At 47.5% G+C, this 18,397-nt stretch overlaps 1 protein-coding gene across 8 annotated transcripts in view; it reads right to left on the reverse strand.

Annotated features, from left to right (window-relative positions):
* Window positions 1–18,397, reverse strand: part of LOC126354991 (enhancer of filamentation 1) — a 685,921-nt gene that overhangs the window by 24,200 nt on the left and 643,324 nt on the right. For 4 of the 8 annotated variants that reach the window (XM_050005092.1, XM_050005093.1, XM_050005094.1 and 1 more), the window contains exons 4-5: window positions 9,875–10,034; window positions 3,042–3,568 (exon numbers count right to left, since the gene is read on the reverse strand). In XM_050005092.1, coding sequence (XP_049861049.1) covers window positions 3,042–3,568; window positions 9,875–10,034 — 687 coding nt within the window. The remainder of the gene's footprint in view (window positions 1–3,041; window positions 3,569–9,874; window positions 10,035–18,397) is intronic. The other 4 variants (XM_050005096.1, XM_050005097.1, XM_050005098.1 and 1 more) reach the window with 1 other exon arrangement.

Consider the following 18,397-nt stretch of genomic DNA (forward strand, 5'->3'; position numbering starts at 1 on the left):
AACACGTTCACGCCAGCGCTGCGAATCGTGTTTCTCGCTATAGAGCGACGCGCATTTTCATGCTTCCTTTCATCTTGGGGCTGCTTTTCATTGTCACCCCGTAGGGTGGTTTTCGTATTCAAACGCCCTAGGCTACCATTTTAACATATTGACCAATTATTTTTCAAACGAGAGATCATATAAAATAATTTTACGCTAAATTGATTGCAAATTATGTGATATTTTATTTGTTCAGGTATTCAGAGCTCTTCGTTACACCTGGCTGATAGGTAATACATCACACCTTATTGTATTGCTAGGAGCACAACTGATAAAAGTATAGCGTGAACCATCGGTGGTAGACGCCTTTCGATGAGATGTTTTAGCGTGAGCCACCCGGCGGTACACGCCGTCATGGACGTGTTAAGACCAGGTTCTTCTCATTCAAAATGGTCGAAAATTCGATTTTTAATTGCTTTTTTTTAAGTTATATGTGTCTAGAAGGTTGGGAAGAAAAGTTTTTAATCCGTGCGTTACGAAAGTTTCTACAGCCCACTGTTCGAAGCAGTGTGATGGCTGCCGTGGGACGGTGACGCACGTTCACAAACTGATTTATATTGCAGTATGCACGCAAGCATATTTGCCGAAAAGCTGACGAATAACGTGTGCAGGCTGCCGAACGCAGCATATCTAGATCGGCTTTTCTCGCCAAGAAGAACGAGGGAATTTGCTCTCCAGGAACAATTAGCTTCAACTTCACACGCCCCACACCATTACAGAGCCTCCACCAGCTTGAACAGTCCCTTGCTGACGTGCAGGGTCCATGGATTCATGAGGCTGACTCCATACCCATACACGTCCATCCGCTCGATACAATTTGAAACGAGACTCATCCGACCAGGCAACCTGTTTCCAGCCATCAACAGTCCATTGTCGGTGTTGATGGGCCCATGCGAGGCGTAAAGCTTTGTGTCCTGCAGTCATCAAGGGTACACGTCCGGGCGTTCGGCTCCGAAAGCTCATGTTGATGAATTTCAAAAATGGTTCAAATGGCTCTAGGCACTATGGGACTTAACGTCTGAGATCATCAGCCCCCTAGACTTAGAACTACTTAAACATAACTAATCTAAGGACATCACACACATCCACGTTCGAGGCAGGATTCGAACCTGCGACGGTAGCAGCAGCGCGGTTCGGACTGAAGCGCCTAGAACCGCTCGTCCACAGCGGCCGGCTGATGATATTTCGATGAATGGTTCGCATGCTGACACTTGTTGGTAGCCTGTTGTGGGACTGTAAAGCACTGAGGGCTACGGCGGGGCGAAGCCTCTCCGCGTCTGTAGGTCCCCAGTTCCAAACAATACAATACAATACAATGTGATACTACTGCCATCTGTATACGTGCATACCGCTATCACATAACTTTTTTAAACTCAGTGTAAGCACGTAAGCGATACGTTGGCCTCTCTTTTAACATCCTTCCTGTATCCAAGATCATGCTTAAGCCGTCGGCACAAGGACCGTGCATCCGAACGTTGAGCGTTGAGTATCCCGAGTTTCTGACGTCATAGCGTGGAATAGCACGTTCAGGAGTCTTTCCGAACGCCATCTACGTCACACGCACGCCGTCTCCCTTCAATACAGAGTTGTGAGACACCATATTGGCATTCAATTCAAGCCTATATGTATATATGGAGTTTCTGAGCACCAGCAAATTGAGAACCACTGGAAAACCCGTTGTTAGTTGTGTGATTCATTCCAATAAAATAATGAGAAACATCATATTCGTGGCAAAAGAATTATTGTAACTTGCGTATTGTGAGAGTAGCCTATTTGAAGGCAGCGACACACTGAAGATACACTCAAACCGTATTGTTCTCGGTACAGTTTGTTATAATTAAATTTCAATTAGTAACATATGTACATTAAGGTTTTCAGCAACGGGTAACATACTATGGTGAGACGAAAGGGGTACGAAGTTGCTGTAGCGTAATGGCTAGTGTCACTATCCACTATTGAGTTGTTTGTTCGGGCGCTGCTTCGCGACTTGCCACTTCCAAATTTTTTTCCTAACATTAGTGTTTTTATTAGGTTCTGGTACTTCATTATTAGTTTTATATAAGTATATACTATAATATTTGATGCTATGTAAATATAAGTCCACCCTTTTTTGAGGGGTGATTTTGTTCGATTGGCTTAATCTACAGGACAACTACTTGTGTAAAGATAATTTGCTCCTTTTTCTTTTACGCTTCGTAATTCACATGTTGCAAATATTCTGCTACTTGGTAGGCACAGTTATCAAGTAAGACTGACCTTAGGGTTTAGCTAAAATGTGGGAATAATGAAATAATGTTTATCTTATGCGGAGAAATATTCCAAATTTGTAACGCAATGTCTTAAATGGAACTTTTATAAGCATGTGTCCTTATTGATTGGACAAGGTACTTTCCTTTTCGTGTACGAAATGTGCGTTTTAATAGAGCTAGCGTGGGAATTTTATGCGTGCCCGATGAGTAAACAGTGTGATTTACGAACTAGAAACATCCCTCAACTGCCGCTGGAGTGCGTTGCGATCGCGTATAACACGTCGCGGGTTTTGGTTTGGTTGTTTGGGGAAGGAGGCCAGACAGCGTGGTCATCGATCTCATCGGTTTAGGGAAGGATGGGGAAGGAAGTCGGCCGTGGCCTTTCAGAGGGACCATCCCGGCATTTGCCTGGAGTGATTTAGGGAAATCACGGAAAACCTAAATCAGGATGGCCGGATGCGCGATTGAACCTTCGTTTTCCGGAATGCGAGTCCAGTGTCTAACCACGTCGGGGCCCACGTACCGTATGCACAAGTCGCATCGTTCCTGAGCGTTCAGCACCACGTTGAACTTAGCACGCTCAACGTTAACGTTCGACAGTACGGTCCGTGTGCCGACGGCTTTAGCCTCTCATGACATCGCCATCGATAGGACGTGAAACCGCTCGCAACGCTGCAGACAGACCACACTTGGGCAGGAATGGGGCTGTGTGTCGTGCAGGCGGACTGCTACAGACGAAGTAGTGCTACTCACCTGTTGCTGGTGTTGCTGCTGCTTGTCGGGCTGCGGGGGCGTCTGCGGCGGGGGCGGTGGCGGCGTGGCGAAGGCGGGCCGCTGGGGGCGCGGCACGTCGTACTCGGCGGCGAGCAGGCTGGAGCGGTTGGAGCCGGGCAGCGACGAGTCGGCCGTCAGCGACGACGCCGACGAGGAGGGCGTGAGCGGCGCGCCCAGCGGCCGCGGCACGTCGTAGCTGTCCGGGCAGGGCTGCGGGCCGGCGGGGGCGGCGGGGGCGGGCGGCACGACGGCCGTGGGCCGCGGGTAGCGCGGCGTGTCGTAGCAGCCGCGCGGCACGTCGTACGACTCCCCGCCTGCAAAGCGACAAGGCGCGCTCCGCGTCAGACCGGGCGACCCCGTCCGCGACGGCGGCGGCGTCGGGCTCGGCGTCAGCGTCGGCGGCGCCGTCGGCGTGTGCGGCCTGCTGGGCAGCGGCCGCGCCGGCCTCGGCACGTCGTAGTAGCCGCGCGGCACGTCGTAACTCTCGCCGTCGTCCGACGCGTCGTCTGCAACACAGCCCGCTCGTCAGCGGCCGCTCCAGCCCCTGCTCTGCTCTGGGCCTCGCCCCGCTTCTCGACGACTAAAGATACCGCACCACTTCTAATGACGTCCACAACAATGGACTCGTGGCGCTCACACTCTTGTGCGCGTGTTTAACGAACTGACACCACTTAGCCAGCTCGCACGTCAAGCGTCTTATAAGTATAGCCGTCTCGTTTAGGTTGTAACACTAGCTGACCGGACAAAATTTTAGTCAACCTCCACCCCCCTAAAGCTAACCGATTTGGAGGCCTGCAGATACTCTACGAGGTGATACTGTACGAGGTATGTTCAAAAAGTTCCCGATTTTGTACTTTCGCTCTAATGGTTTTGGTTCAAATGGCTCCAACATGGGAACCTCCCCACCGCACCACCCTCAGATTTAGTTATACGTTGGCACCGTGGATAGGCCTTGAAAAACTGAACACAGATCAATCGAGAAAACAGGAACAAGTTGTGTGGAACTATGAAAAAATATAAGCAAAATATACAAACTGAGTACTCCATGCACAAGGTAGGCAACATCAAGGATACTGTGAGCTCAGGAGCGCCGTGGTCCCGTGGTTAGTTTGAGTAGCTGCGGAACGATAGGTCCTTGGCTCAAGTCGTGCATCGAGAGAAAAAGTTTACTTTATTTTCGCAAAGTTGTCATCTGTCCGTCCGTTCACTGACGTCTCTGTTCACTGTAATAAGTTTAGTGTCTGCGTTTTGCGACCGTACCGCAAAAACCTGCGATTAGTAGACGAAAGGACGTGCCTCTCCAATTGGAACCGGAAACATTTGATCGCGCCTGCATCTCGTGGTCGTGCGGTAGCGTTCTCGCTTCCCGCGCCCGGGTTCCCGGGTTCGATTCCCGGCGGGGTCAGGGATTTTCTCTGCCTCGTGATGGCTGGGTGTTGTGTGTTGTCCTTAGGTTAGTTAGGTTTAAGTAGTTCTAAGTTCTAGGGGACTGATGACCATAGATGTTAAGTTCCATAGTGCTCAGAGCCATTTGAACCATTTGATCGCAAGGTCATAGGTCAACCGATTCCTCCACAGGAAAACTTGTCTGATATATTCTATACGACACTGGTGACGGCATGTGCGTCACATGAGACGAATATGTTGTCGACCCACCTAACTTGTACAGTTTGGCGAATGTGTAAAAAGATTCTTGTACCTTGCCCGATTTAGGTTTTCTTGTGGATGTGATAATCACTCCCAAAAAAGAGACGAATATGTTGTCGACCCACCTAACTTGTACACTTGGCGAATGTGTAAAAAGATTCTTGTACCTTGCCCGATTTAGGTTTTCTTGTGGATGTGATAATCACTCCCAAAAAAGTGATGAAAACAGAAGAGTTTGTCACATAAACTGCAACAAATGAATGCAACAGTATAACAGTCGCACAGTTTTCTCTGTGCTCTGTCAAAACATATGTTTTTACCGTTTTCAAATTTTTCCGTGTGTAGACCGTCAAATTCTGCATATGTCCAAGCAAATCTGAACATGTTCTGGAATTTTGCAGAGCGAAGTTGATTATGTGTGAGTGCCTGAACTTTGCTAATTGTCCGAAAATAAAAAAAATTAAACTTTTCACTCGAGGGAAGGTTTGAACTACGGACCTCTCGCTCCGCAGCTTCTCACGCTGACCACCGTACCACGGCGTTCCTGAGCTCTCTATCCTTGATCTTCCATATGTTGCGCATGGACTACTTAGTTTGTATATTTTGTTTATTTTTTTCATAGTTCCACACAACGTCTTCCTGTTTTCTCGGTTGATCTGTGTTCAGTTTTTTAAGGCCTATTCACTGTGCCAACTTATAACTAAATCTGAGGGGGGGGGGGGGGGGGGATTGCGATGGGGAGGTTCCCTTGTAAGCCCTATGGGACTTAGCATCTGAGGTCATCAGTCCACTAGACTTAAAACTACGAGGGTAATCCCAAAAGTAAGGTCTCCTATTTTTTTTTATAAGTACACAACTCTGTTTGTGTGGTATTTGGCCACACTGTTGTGAAGAGTGCTTCACGCGCTGTGTGTAAACATGCGCACGCCGCTCTGAGGTGCTCAGTCTTGGCTTGGCAGCCATTGAGAATGGAGTCTGCAAGATACCCTCGCTTCTAAACTGATACTGTTATTACTCAGCTTAGCCGCGAGTCCGTAGAGGGTGGCATATGTGACGTACAGTATAACTGGTCAGCATTTCCACCCGGAATTTGCGAGCGTAAGTCGGACCTTCCTTGATCCTCCTACCCGTGCTCAGTGCAGCTCTCGTAAATGTCGTCCCGTGCAGATTCTTCATTGGCGCATTGGATGTCTCTGTCGCTGGAAGCTAATTATCTGACATTGCTGTCGATCAACTTTAGGGTATCTATTTACTCGAAATTAACATTCAGAATACCGTAATATCATTTTTATTCCTTTTAGATCAATAATGAAACACTCATGTCACAAACTACTCGTAACCGACAGCATGGCTACCATCGAACAAGACAGGAAGATCTCTTAACGCCGAATGCCGACTTTGGTGCGCAGTCCTTATCTCTTACTAGTTTCGTCACAGTTCGTGGATTTCCGATCAAGTTCGTACTTCCTAAAATATACATTTGTTAATGAACGGGTGTCAATTTTAACAAGGGAAAATTATGATAAATAGCTTTAAACAGCCAGAGGTTCCTCCTGGTATTCATGTTGTCATAAATGACTTTAATGATTAAATATAAATAAACAAAGTCGGTGACTTTGGCGCCAAGATGGCCGTACTTCCCGTCATGTATATTTCCCACGCTGCCTCTTGTTGCTAAGGTCCAAGCGCTGACATATGGTCGCTTCGTCACTTAGCTAGCCAGCGTCGGAAATGCTCTCCGACTCGTGGCCGGCTAAGGACTTCAGCACTTCCGAACTATCGTGAATACATCAATATGAGAAATATTTATTAAAACTGGTAAAAATGTCTTCCTCACGTAAGAGGCACCTTACAAGTTCCCGTTGGATGTTACCGCGCAATTATTCGGTTTTTGAACGCAAAGCGCACTGCGCCGATTGAAATCCATGCCAATTGACGGAAGTGTATGGTGAGTCGTGCATGGATGTCAAAAATGTTCGTAAGTGGTGTAGAGAGTTTCCAGCTGGTCGGACCGAAATTCACGACGAACAAAGGAGCGGGAGAGAGTCGATTTCTGAGGAGAAAGTGTTGAAGGTTGAGCGAAGTATGCGTGAAAATCGGCGGATCACCCTGGATGATCTCTGCACGTTGGTTCCTGAGGTTTCCCGAAGCACCGCTCACAGAATTTTACCGGAAACACTGAACTACCGGTAGGTGTGCGCAAGATGGGTGCCACTCATGCTGACTGAAGACGACATGCGGCAACGAGTTGATGCTTACCGCGTATTTCTTCAGCGGCTTGCAACTGAACAGGACAACTTTCTCGACTCAGTTGTCATGGGTGACGAGAACATTTGGCCGGAAAGCGATTAGTTCCGACGACGAGGTGAAAGAAGAGGTTCACAATTTTCTGAACAGCATGTTGGCGAGCTGCTATCACATGGGCATACAAAAACTGTCACTGCGTCTATAAAAATGCATCGACAGAAATGGAGATTATGTCGAAAATGTTCAAGCTGTGAACTGATGTAAACCATGGTAGAAATAAACAGATCTATGTACTTATAAAAAAATTGGAGATCTTACTTTTGCGATTACCCTCGTACTTAAACCTAACTAACCTAAGAACATGACACACATCCATGCTCGAGGCAGGATTCCAACCCGCGACCGTAGCAGCAGGGCAGTTCCGCACTGAAGCACCTAGAACCGCTCGCTCACAACGCCCGGTCATCAATGGTGTGTTGCAGCGAAATGCGGCTGGCATTCTTGCACACGCCTATGTTTAATGCGTACCTGCCGGAAGTTTGGTTGTTGTATGACTCTTAGTTACTGTTCAGTTCTGTATTGAGTAGAATGTTGCGTCGCACAATTTTGCGAATCCCGAGATGGCAGAGTTAGAAGAGCAACGCGTCTGCATTAAATTTCAAGTGGAAGCTCAAGAAAACCTTTACAGAGGTACACCAAATGATGGAAAGCCTTACTCGGTGTTACTAATGGTTCACACGGTTTAAAAATGGCCGGACGGAAGTTAAAGATAACTCTCATTTGCACGCCCTTCGACTCTTCGAAGTCTACCGACGACGCTCGGGTCAGGACGGTAACGAAATTGTGAGAGCCAATCGAAGAGAGATTGCAGAAGAATGTAAGGCGCTGCTGGTACGGTCGCAGGTTCCAATCCAGCCTCGGTCATGGATGTGTGTGATGTCCTTAGGTTACTTAGGTTTACGTTGTTCTAAGTCTAGAGGACTGATGACCTCAGATGTTAAATCCCATAGTGCTTAGACCCATTTAAACCAACAATGTAACATTTCAGTAATGTCACGAAATCCTGACACAGCATCTTGGAATGCATCGTGTTGCAGTCAAGTTCGCGCGACAGCTCATGAGTCGACACCAGAAAGATCTTTGCAACGCGTCTGTGAAGAACTTTCGGATCGCACAAATGAGAGGCCTGGCCTATGCGGACTTTTTTTTATTTTCAAAGTTGAAAACCCCGTTGAAATGGCGAAGATTTGCAACGACAGACGAGGTAAAAGAAAATTCGTAGACGGCGCTTCGCGCGATCCAGCAGGAGGCCTACCAAGACTGCTTCTGGAAGTCGAAACGACGTTGGGACCGGTGTATTAATTGTGGAGGAGAGTATTTCGAAGGAGACTATGCACAATAAGTAAAAGATAAGGGTATAAAAATTTTGTAGACGAAGTTCCGGACTTTTTTGAACAGACCTCGTGCATCTGGTGTTAGGCAGCCGCGTGACCCTCAACCACTTCGTTAGGAATGGCAGTGAAGTAGTGTGCACGTGCCAGTCAGAGGTTTGATATCAGAGCAATACGACAGACCATCGTGGAAACGTGTCAGAAAGGAAGAAATAGCTATCGTAGAGCACTTGCCCGAGAAACGTGAAGGTCCCGAGTTCGAATCTCGGTTCGCTAACAGTTTTAATCTGCGGGGGAGTTTCAATGGCTATAGTGTTTCGACGCGTCTAGGCCTACACTGCGAATTAATTTGCGCAGTTTGTTGGTATAACAATTCGGAATGTTCAGTGTGTCTGTGTCTGCAAGGAATGTTGTACCATTAGCAGCCAGGTAATACGGCGTACGAATTGTGGTCGAGACGAGAATCACACCTTTGCACTGACCGTCGGTTTGACACTCGACAGGAACTGCTTCTGTCTTTGAATAGATGTCCGTATCGGCCTGTTTGTGAATGAAAATTATGAACGAGACTACACGCAATCGAAATTTGGAGTCGAGCACCTCGCAAAAGTATGTTGTTCACAGCTGCACACAAGGCTGAACGTCTTCAATGGACAAAGGAACACAAAGACTGGACAGATGATGCAGTCGGACGTGTCTGAAAGAACAGACACCACATATACAGGGTGGTCGGAAATTCCCGTTACAGACTTCTAGGACTTGTAGAGGGAGTGAGTACATCGTATTTTGAATAGGAACCCATGTTTGGAAACGTCATCCAACGAGACTACAGAGAGTCAAAGTTATAGGTGCGGGCGTCTGTAAATGTACGTATTCACGGGGTGATTCCGTGATGATGTTACAGACTTCTGAGGATGATGGAGAATGATAACTGTATTAATTTGAAGTAAGGATCCCTGTACCGGAAACAAACGAGTCGAAAGTTATAAACGAAAACCGTTCTGGTACCTCTGACAGTCGAATACATGTACCGGTTCTTGTGTTGCGAAGAGAGTAGTGTTGGTAACGTTCAGTGATGGTAGTGTAGACAAAAACGAGAAAAAAAAATTCCAATAAACGTGGCCTCTAATGTGCGTACCTTAACAGCTACGAACACTTGCTCCGTAGAGCACCTTAGCCAAGATTAACGAATAGTCATAGTTGAAAGTTACCAAACCCTACACACCCGACGGGTTTGTGAGACAGGTGATATCCGATCACACTAGTCCACTTTCGAAGTCGCTGAGCTTCCCTGGCTGACCGATTCGACTGTTACTGCTTCTCTACTGATAACACAGTTGTCCCAGTTTCCTTTACTGGCGCGTCCGCCTCTCGTGACATCTAGAGGTCAAGTTCGCATTACGTATGGGTGTCCCCATAGTTTTGATTGGATTGTGTGCATTGTAAAGATTTTGTGACCTTCTTCAGAAATCTCGCTTTTTGTAGGAGTGAGACTCGATGCGCGGCTGGCGAGCAGCCGGTGCTTACCTTGCGAGGTGACGGGCTCCGGCGGCAGCACGACGTGCGAGGAGCCGGGCGGCACGTCGTACTTCTCCTGTGCGGCCACGGCGGCGCTGGCTGCGGAGGGCCCGCGCTGCGGCGGCAGGTCGTACAGGTACACGTCGCCCACCTTCTGCGGGGTCAGCACCTGCAACACGACGGCCGGCACTTAGCTGAGGGCAGAGCAGGGCGCGGGGCGGCAGTGCGAGGGAGCATGAGCGCACCCGGGGTTACCATATATTGCAAAAGCAAGAAAGAGGGCACTTTCTATAGTTTACGATGAAAAGAGGACACTTGCCATATTTTAAACTTATTTCATAAGAAACAAACAAAAAAATATTACTTTAGAGCCCACGTCCTATCTACAGGGTGTACCAAAAAGAATCCTCCCATTTGGCACGTCCATATTTCAGAAATTACACTAAAGATTACAATGAAATGAACACCCTTAGCTGCCTTACAGGCGTTGACATACGTCGACGGGGACAGATGAAAATGTGTGCCCCGACCGGGACTCGAACCCGCGATGTCCTGCTTACACGGCAGACGCTCTATCCATCTGAGCCACCGAGGACACAGAGGATAGAGAGACTGAGCGATTTATCTCTGGAACGCCTCCCGCGAAACCCACATTCTCAACGTATTGTCCCGCACTACATTCGTAGTGCCCCCGCCCATTATACTCGTTACCCGCGGCTCGTTGCCGATTCCCGCAAGAGTTCGGGCACTGTTTGTGTGTCCGAAAGAACAGATACCATCGGTGACCATGCAAATCGTTACATTGAAATTACAATGAAATGAACACCCTTAGTATTTACACTGAAGAGCCAAAAAAAAACCGGTACACCAATCTAACATCGCCTAGGGCTCCCGGGAGCACGCAGAAGTGCCGCAACACGACGTGGCATGGGTCCGACTAACGTCAGAAGTAGTGCTGGAGGGAACTGACACCATCAATCCTGCAGGGCTGTCCATAAATCCGTAAAAGGGGGCGGAGATATCTCATGAACAGCAAGTTACAAGGCAACCCAGCTATGCCCAATAATGTTCATGTCTGGGGAGTTTCGTGGCCAGAGGATGTGTTTCAATGGTTCAAATGGCTCTGACCACTATCGGACTTAACATCGGAGGTCATCAGTCACCTATAACTTAGAACTACTTAAATCTAAGGACTTCATACACATCCATGCCCGAGGCAGGATTCGAACCTTAGACCGTAGCAGTCGCACGTTTCCGGACTGAAGCGACTAGAACCGCACGGCCACTACGGCCGGCCCGGAAGTGTTTAAACTCAGAAGAGTGTTCCTGGAGCCACTCTGTAGCAATTCTGGACATGTGGCGTATCGCAGTGTCCTGCTGGAATTGCCAAAGTCCCTCGGAATACACAATGGGCATGAATAGATGCAGGTGATAAGACAGGATGCTTACATACGTGCCCCCTGTCACCGTCGTATCTAGACGTACCAGGAGCCCCATATCACTCCAACTGCACACGCCCACACCACCACAGAGCCTCCACCAGCTTGAATAGTCTCCTGCTGACATCCAGGGTCCATGGATTGATAAGGTTGTCACCATACCCGTATACGTCCATGCCCGCGATACAAAAAAAAAAAAAAAAATGGTTCAAATGGCTCTGAGCACTATGGGACTCAACTGCTTAGCTCATCAGTCCCCTAGAACTTAGAACTACTTAAACCTAACTAACCTAAGGACATCACACACATACATGCCCGAGGCAGGATTCGAGCCTGCGACCGTAGCAGCCGCACGGCTCCGGACTGCGCGCCTAGAACCGCGAGACTACCGCGGCCGGCGTCCTCGATACAATTTCAAACGAGCCTCGTCCGACCAGGCAACATGCTTCCAGTCGTCAACAGTCCAGTGTCGGTATTGACGGTGGCCGAGCAATTCTAGGCGCTTCAGTCGGGAACCGCGCGACCGCTACGGTCGCAAAAAAAAAAAAAAGTTCAAATGGCTCTGAGCACTATGGGACTTAACATCTGAGGTCATGTCCCCTAGAACTTAAAACTACTTAAACCTAACTAACCGAAGGACATCACACACACTCATGGCCGAGGCACGATCCGAACCTGCGACCGTAGCGGTCACGCGGTTACAACATGTAGCGCCTAGAACCGCCGGCCGCCCCGGCCGGCGCTACGGTCGCAGGTTCGAATCCTGCATCGGGTATCGATGTGTGTGATGTCCTTAGGTTAGTTAGGTTTAAGTAGTTCTAAGTTCTAGGGGACATGACCTCAGATGTTAAGTCCCATAGTGCTCAGAGCCATTTGAACCATTTTTGCAACTGTTTCGAATGTGTCGCTCCCACGCGGATCACAAATACATGATCAGTAATTACAGTTCACACATAAGCACTAAGGCAATGATTCTTCCCGCCTTCCGTACGGGAGTGGAGAGGGAAGAAGCCGTCTTAAGTGGTACCGGGGAAAGTGCCCTTTTCCGCGCACTATCCACTGGTTTGCAGAAAACAGACGTAGATGTTTGAAGCTTCATTTTTCATACACCATTCTAGTTCAGGCAAGTAGCAAAACAAGAATGAGCGTCTGAACATAACCGTTTTCATTGTTAGAGTAGCAATCAGTACTGAAATTACATGAATGGTATTAATGGGAATAACAGAATTAAGTGAAACACATTTTCAAATTCAGTCACGTTTTTATTCCAACACTTATTATCGCGACGCGTTCCAGTAGCTTCCTGCTATCAGCAGGTGCGTGCTAGTTACACACTAAGTGTTATATGATTCATTCCTGTGAAGGGCGGTAACATTTTTTGCTGTGTATGCCAGTCAGGTTACCTTCCCAAATGTTATTACTCCTATCCATAATGATTAATTTATATCAGTGTGCCCTGTCCGGCCGTTTCATTATGTATCTCGAAGATCCTTTGACGTACATGCAATGAGAATACGACCCTATCTCGGATACAGACTACTTGAACAGATAAAACGCCATTACGACACAAGACTGATCTACTACAGACTGTATGGAAAGTTTGAATCTGTTCATCGACGTATCATAGTAACGAAACTTACTAGGATTTTCTCGTAGTTTTTCCTATATCGCATTGTGGAAACTGTTGCCTGTCCAAGAGGCATAATTATTTTCTTTGTAGAATGGTGAGGACAAATTTTTCGAGAACAGACGCATCGTTTAAAAGTATTACTTTGAGATAGGACCAGTATTAGTCTGTCATCTCAAATCCGTCACCTCCGTGCTGACATAGCAGCCAAGCAGAAAAGTTTAATTGTATTGGTAAAAGTGATATCATCTCCATATCTTTTCGTATAAGTGGCAACATTTTCATTAAGACCGACCTCCAGGATGACATCTCGAACACCAGGAACAGTAAGCACATCAAATGAAAGGGATAGCAGTACATACTATATCCTCAGCCGCGCTGAAGACGTCGCGTTGTCTGTTTTCATCTGTGGTGTGGCAGAGAAATATCGCAGTGTGCTGGTAAACCAGTGGAGCGGACTGGACTCAATGGCTCCTGATGTCAGTCTCATTGTGTGGTTCAGTCGCACATCAATCGTCTTGCAAGGCAGCTGTTAAGCAAGTGGGCACACAATGTTCTGGTACAGAATACACCAAGCAAGTGACCGCAGCGTGTTCGCTTGTGGCCACCACACCATGTGGCTCTTAGTTTGCACAGGATATAGTTTAACGCACCAATTTCAGCTGTCGTTAGGGAAAGACAGATACCCTCCTGGAGTAGTATTCTTGTAAGGGAAGATATCGCGGAGAAATTGCTTAGCCACGACCTGGGGTTTCTTTAGAATGAATCTGCCACAATGACGTTGGTGTGACTTGCTGTAGTTCATAGTACAGAAATGGAAACACAAGGGGAATGTACGCCGGTCAGTCAGTCAACAGTCCTCAGTAGAAGGTTTGTTTGAGTACGATGTACACCAATGAGGAGAAATAAATAGAAATGTTTCTCTCTCTCTCTCTCTCTCTCTCTCTCTCTCTCTCTCTCTCTCTCTCTCTCTCTATTTTTCATTTTTTTGGCTGTAAGCTTCAGCAAGTGGACGAATTAGGTTACTCAAGGTACCCGCTGTGTCTGCTAGTACAAGACAGCCACAGTCGATCTTGTGTTACGATCTTAGCAGCGTTATGTTTACGTGCATAGTGGACTTCGATATATCTTTTGAACAGATGTTCAGGAGAGGAAGTGGTTTAGCGAATAAGAAATATAGGGTGTCCTTTGAGAGGCATACTGCTTTTCATATCTTCGTAATGAATTACGCTACAAGAAAGAAAATCGTAGCGGTTAATGTTTGGTTGTTTGTTTAGCGCCTTTTTTACTTTGCTTGTGGAAGAAACGTTTTTTGGCGTGGTCCATATAAATGGGCGAAGGCGAAGGCAGTCCGCTTTGCCAATCTGCTAATTAGGTTGCCTATCTGCAGGTGCGAACTAATGCGATGTGACAATACGGAGACGAGGGTTAACAGTGAAACTTGAGGACAGCACAACCTAGATGTGCTGTATGTATCTATAAGAATTCTGCTAACCATTAGTAGGACTCCCTTTATCACTACGAAGTCAATACATAGTAATAACATGTGCAATAGATTTCAACTGTTTCTCTGATACTCTACCGTGGGACACATTCAGGGCGTCAATTACTGAACTAATGGAAATAAACCTAAATTAGTTAGCAACTACGGCGTGCACACACTTCATTCCCGACAGATATTCGGATTTAGGTTTTGAGACGGTAGCTATGCCTGCCATCATTGACGATGATGTGGCGCGGACAAATAGCGAAAAACGGTATGAAGCGCTGAAGTGTCGGAACATCGATGCTGTCGATAGCCTCCTGAATGGTTGTTTTCTTTTGCGGTTATAGCTGTACGCCTTGTCTTTAATATCGCCCCACAAAAAGGAGTCGGATTTGTTCAGTTCTGGAGAATATGGCGGCCAATCGAAACCCACACCAGAACCAGAACGCGGTCCCCCAAAGTGTTTCTCCAGGACATCACTCTCCTCCTTCGATGGAGTCCAGCTCCGTCCTGCATGAATCTTGTCGAAATCAGGGACACTTTGGATAATGGGGAGGAAACCATCTTCCGGAACTTTCACGTACCGTTCGGTGGTCAACGCGCTATCAAGGAATATTGCACCAATTATTCCGTGACTGGACATTGCACACCACGCAGTTCACCATTGACTTCTCGAACGCAAAACGCGGGCTCTCAGTCTCTCAAATGCGACAATTTTACTTATTGACGAACCTAGCCAAATGAAAATGGACTTCGTCGCTAAACTAAACCACGCATGGGCATACTAATTCCCACATGCCCCGCGGTCAGCCGTGCAGTTTGAACGTTCTAACGCACACCGTTCAGGAGTTATAAAGATTTTATTTCATGTAGTTCAATAATTGTCACTCTGCACGTCCCAATGGTAGTCAAAGGGTTAACAGACTGCTGTGGGCCGCGATATCAAACACTTTCCGGAAATCTAGGTATATTGCATCCGGATGTTACCCTTTATCCATGATTCGCAGGACACCGTGTGAGAAAAGGACAAGGTGAGTTTCGCACGAGCGATGCTTCCTAAATCCGTTTACACTATCTCGTGGAAGATTCGAAGTTACTCCGCACTCTACTGACAGCCGTTACGCTTGTTTCTCGAAAAAATCCTCGGCCACAATCCATATCTCATTACGAAAGCGGTACTGCGTTATTTCATTCAGCAGACGCCCGTGCGGTCCTGAATGGAAGGTGCGACGCTAACAGTCTCTCGAGTTAGCGACGAATAGCAGCGCGCGCTTTTCTGCTGATGAAGCCGTGCGGTGCACTCCAGCCGCGCGACTCGCGTATTTTTTTCGCGATTTCGTATTCCGCAGAGGCGTGCCCGCGTGCCCCAGATAGAGCGCGTACGGCGGAGTGCGTGGCAACGCCGGGGAGGCCTCCCCGCCCAGAAGCCGCGTTGCCGGGCAACGCAGCCTGCCTATCGATCGAGGGGTTGCGCGGCCCCGGAACACCCCCGCCCGCAGCTATCGCGGGGCTGCCCGCGCCCTCTCCCCGTCACTCACCGGCCGCTATTTGTAAACAAAACGTCACTCTCGCCCAACACAAACATTTTTTGAGCGCCCCGAAGAAATAACGGAGACGAGCAAGAGCGCGGCGCCGTGTAGCAGCTCCCACTTCTAGGGCCACGCCCTTGTGTGAGAACTCCATGACAAATATGCCCCACATGTAACCACAGCGCTAGCAGAGGATGCAAGCGACAGTGCCTTCCCAATGGTTGAAATGGACCTGCTTTCACAGTCTACTGTAATTCCTGCAAGATTTAATAACCAACAGTCATTGGCAGTTTCTCCCTTTCTGTTTGGTAGGAAGCGCTTTATCGTAATTTATACAAAATAGAAAGGAAGAGGTTTGTAGCCTATCCCCGCTATTATTCAATATGCGCATTGACCAAACAGTAGTCCGCAGCTCGTGGTCGTGCGGTAGCGTTCTCGCTTCCCACGCCCGGGTTCCCGGGTTCGATTCCCGGCGGTGTCAGGGATTTTCTCTGCCTCGTGATGACTGGGTGTTGTGTGATGACCTTAGGTTAGTTAGGTTTAAGTAGTTCTAAGTTCTAGGGGACTGATGACCATAGATGTTAAGTCCCATAGTGCTCACAGCCATTTGAACCAACCAAACAGTAAAGAAAAGCAAATAAAAATTTGGAGGAGGTTCAAAGGGCACTGAGCACTAAGGGACTTAACATCTGAGGTCATCAGTCCTCTAGAACTTAGCACTTCTTAAACCTAGCTAAGGATATCACACACATCCATGCCCAAGGTAGGAAGCGATCCTGTGAGCGTAGCGGTCGCGCGGTTCCAGACTGTAGCGCCTAGAGCCGCTCGGTCACACCAGCCGGGTTTGGAGGAGGAATCAAAGTCCAGGGAGAATAAATAAAAACTTAGAGATTTGCCGATGACATCGTAATTCTCTCAGAGATAGCAAAGGACTTGGAAGAACAGTATCTTGAGAAGAGGACATAAGGTGAACATCAACAAAAGCAAAGTAGATTAGGAAATGAGGCACTTAAAGTAGAAGACGCGTTTTGCTATTTGGATAGCAATAACTGATGTTGACTGAAGTAGAGAGGATATAAAATATAGACTGGCAGTATTAAGAAAAGCGTTTGTGAAGAAGAGAAATTTGTTAACATCGAATGTACATTTAAGTGTTAGGAAGTCTTTTCCCAAACTATTTGTATGGAGTGTACCCACGTATGGAAGTGAAACATGGACGATAAACAATTTAGACAACAAGAGAAAACAAGCTTCTGAAATGTGGTGCTACAGAAGAATGCTGAAGATTGCTTTGGTAGTTCACGTACTAATTGAGGAGGTACTGAATGAAACTGGAGCGAAAAGAAATTTGCGCCACAAACTGACTCGAAGGTGGGATCGGTTGTTAGACACATTCTGAGACATCAAGGGATCACCAACTTAGTATTAGAGGGAAGCGTGGGGGGGGGGGGGGGGGGAGAAATCATAGAGGGAGACCAGGAGACGATTACGGTAAGCAGATTAAGAAGGATGTAAGTTGCAGTAGCTATTAGATTCAGAAGGATGTAAGTTGCAGTAGCTATTCGGTTGATATACCTGATATTTGTGGTAAGGTCTTATCGAACCAAACTGCTGAGGTCATCGGTCCCTAAGCCTACACGCTACTTAAGCTACGTTAAACTAACTTACACTATGAACAACACACACACACCCATGTCCGAGGGAGGACTCGAACCCCCAACGGGGGGTTCAAATGGCTCTGAGCACTATGGGACTTAACATCTTAGATCATCAGTCCCCTAGAACTTAGAACTACTTAAACCTAACTAACCTAAGGACGTCACACACATCCATGCCCGAAGCAGGATTCGAACCTGCGACCGTAGCAGTCCTGCGGTTCCGGACTGAAGCGCCTAGAACCGCACTGCCACCGCGGCCGGCTGCCCAACGGGGGGAGCCGCAGCTATTCAGAGAGGAAGAGGCTCACACAGGATAGAGTAGCAAGGACAGCTACATCAAACCAATCTTCAGACTACGGACAACAACAACAACTACTACATCAGAAGCGGAGAATTTAATTTAATTTGTGGTATGTTCCTATGGAACCAAACCGCTGAGTTCATCGGTCCCTAGGCTTACACACTACTTAAAGTAACACAACACCCAGTCATCACGAGGCAGAGAAAATCCCTGACACCGCCGGGAATCGAACCCGGGAACCCGGGCGTGGGAAGCGAGAACGCTACCGCACGACCACGAGCTGCGGACTACTGTTTGGTCAATGCGCATATTGAATAATAGCGGGGATAGGCTACAAACCTCTTCCTTTCTATTTTGTATAAATTACGATAATGCACTTCCTACCAAACAGAAAGGGAGAAACTGGCAATGATTGTTGGTTATTAAATCCTGCAGGAATTACAGTTGACTGTGAATGCAGGTCCATTTCAACCATTGTAAAGGCAACACACA

This window comes from Schistocerca gregaria, chromosome 3 (assembly GCF_023897955.1).
Source record: "Schistocerca gregaria isolate iqSchGreg1 chromosome 3, iqSchGreg1.2, whole genome shotgun sequence".
Taxonomy (NCBI): Eukaryota; Metazoa; Arthropoda; class Insecta; order Orthoptera; family Acrididae; genus Schistocerca; species Schistocerca gregaria.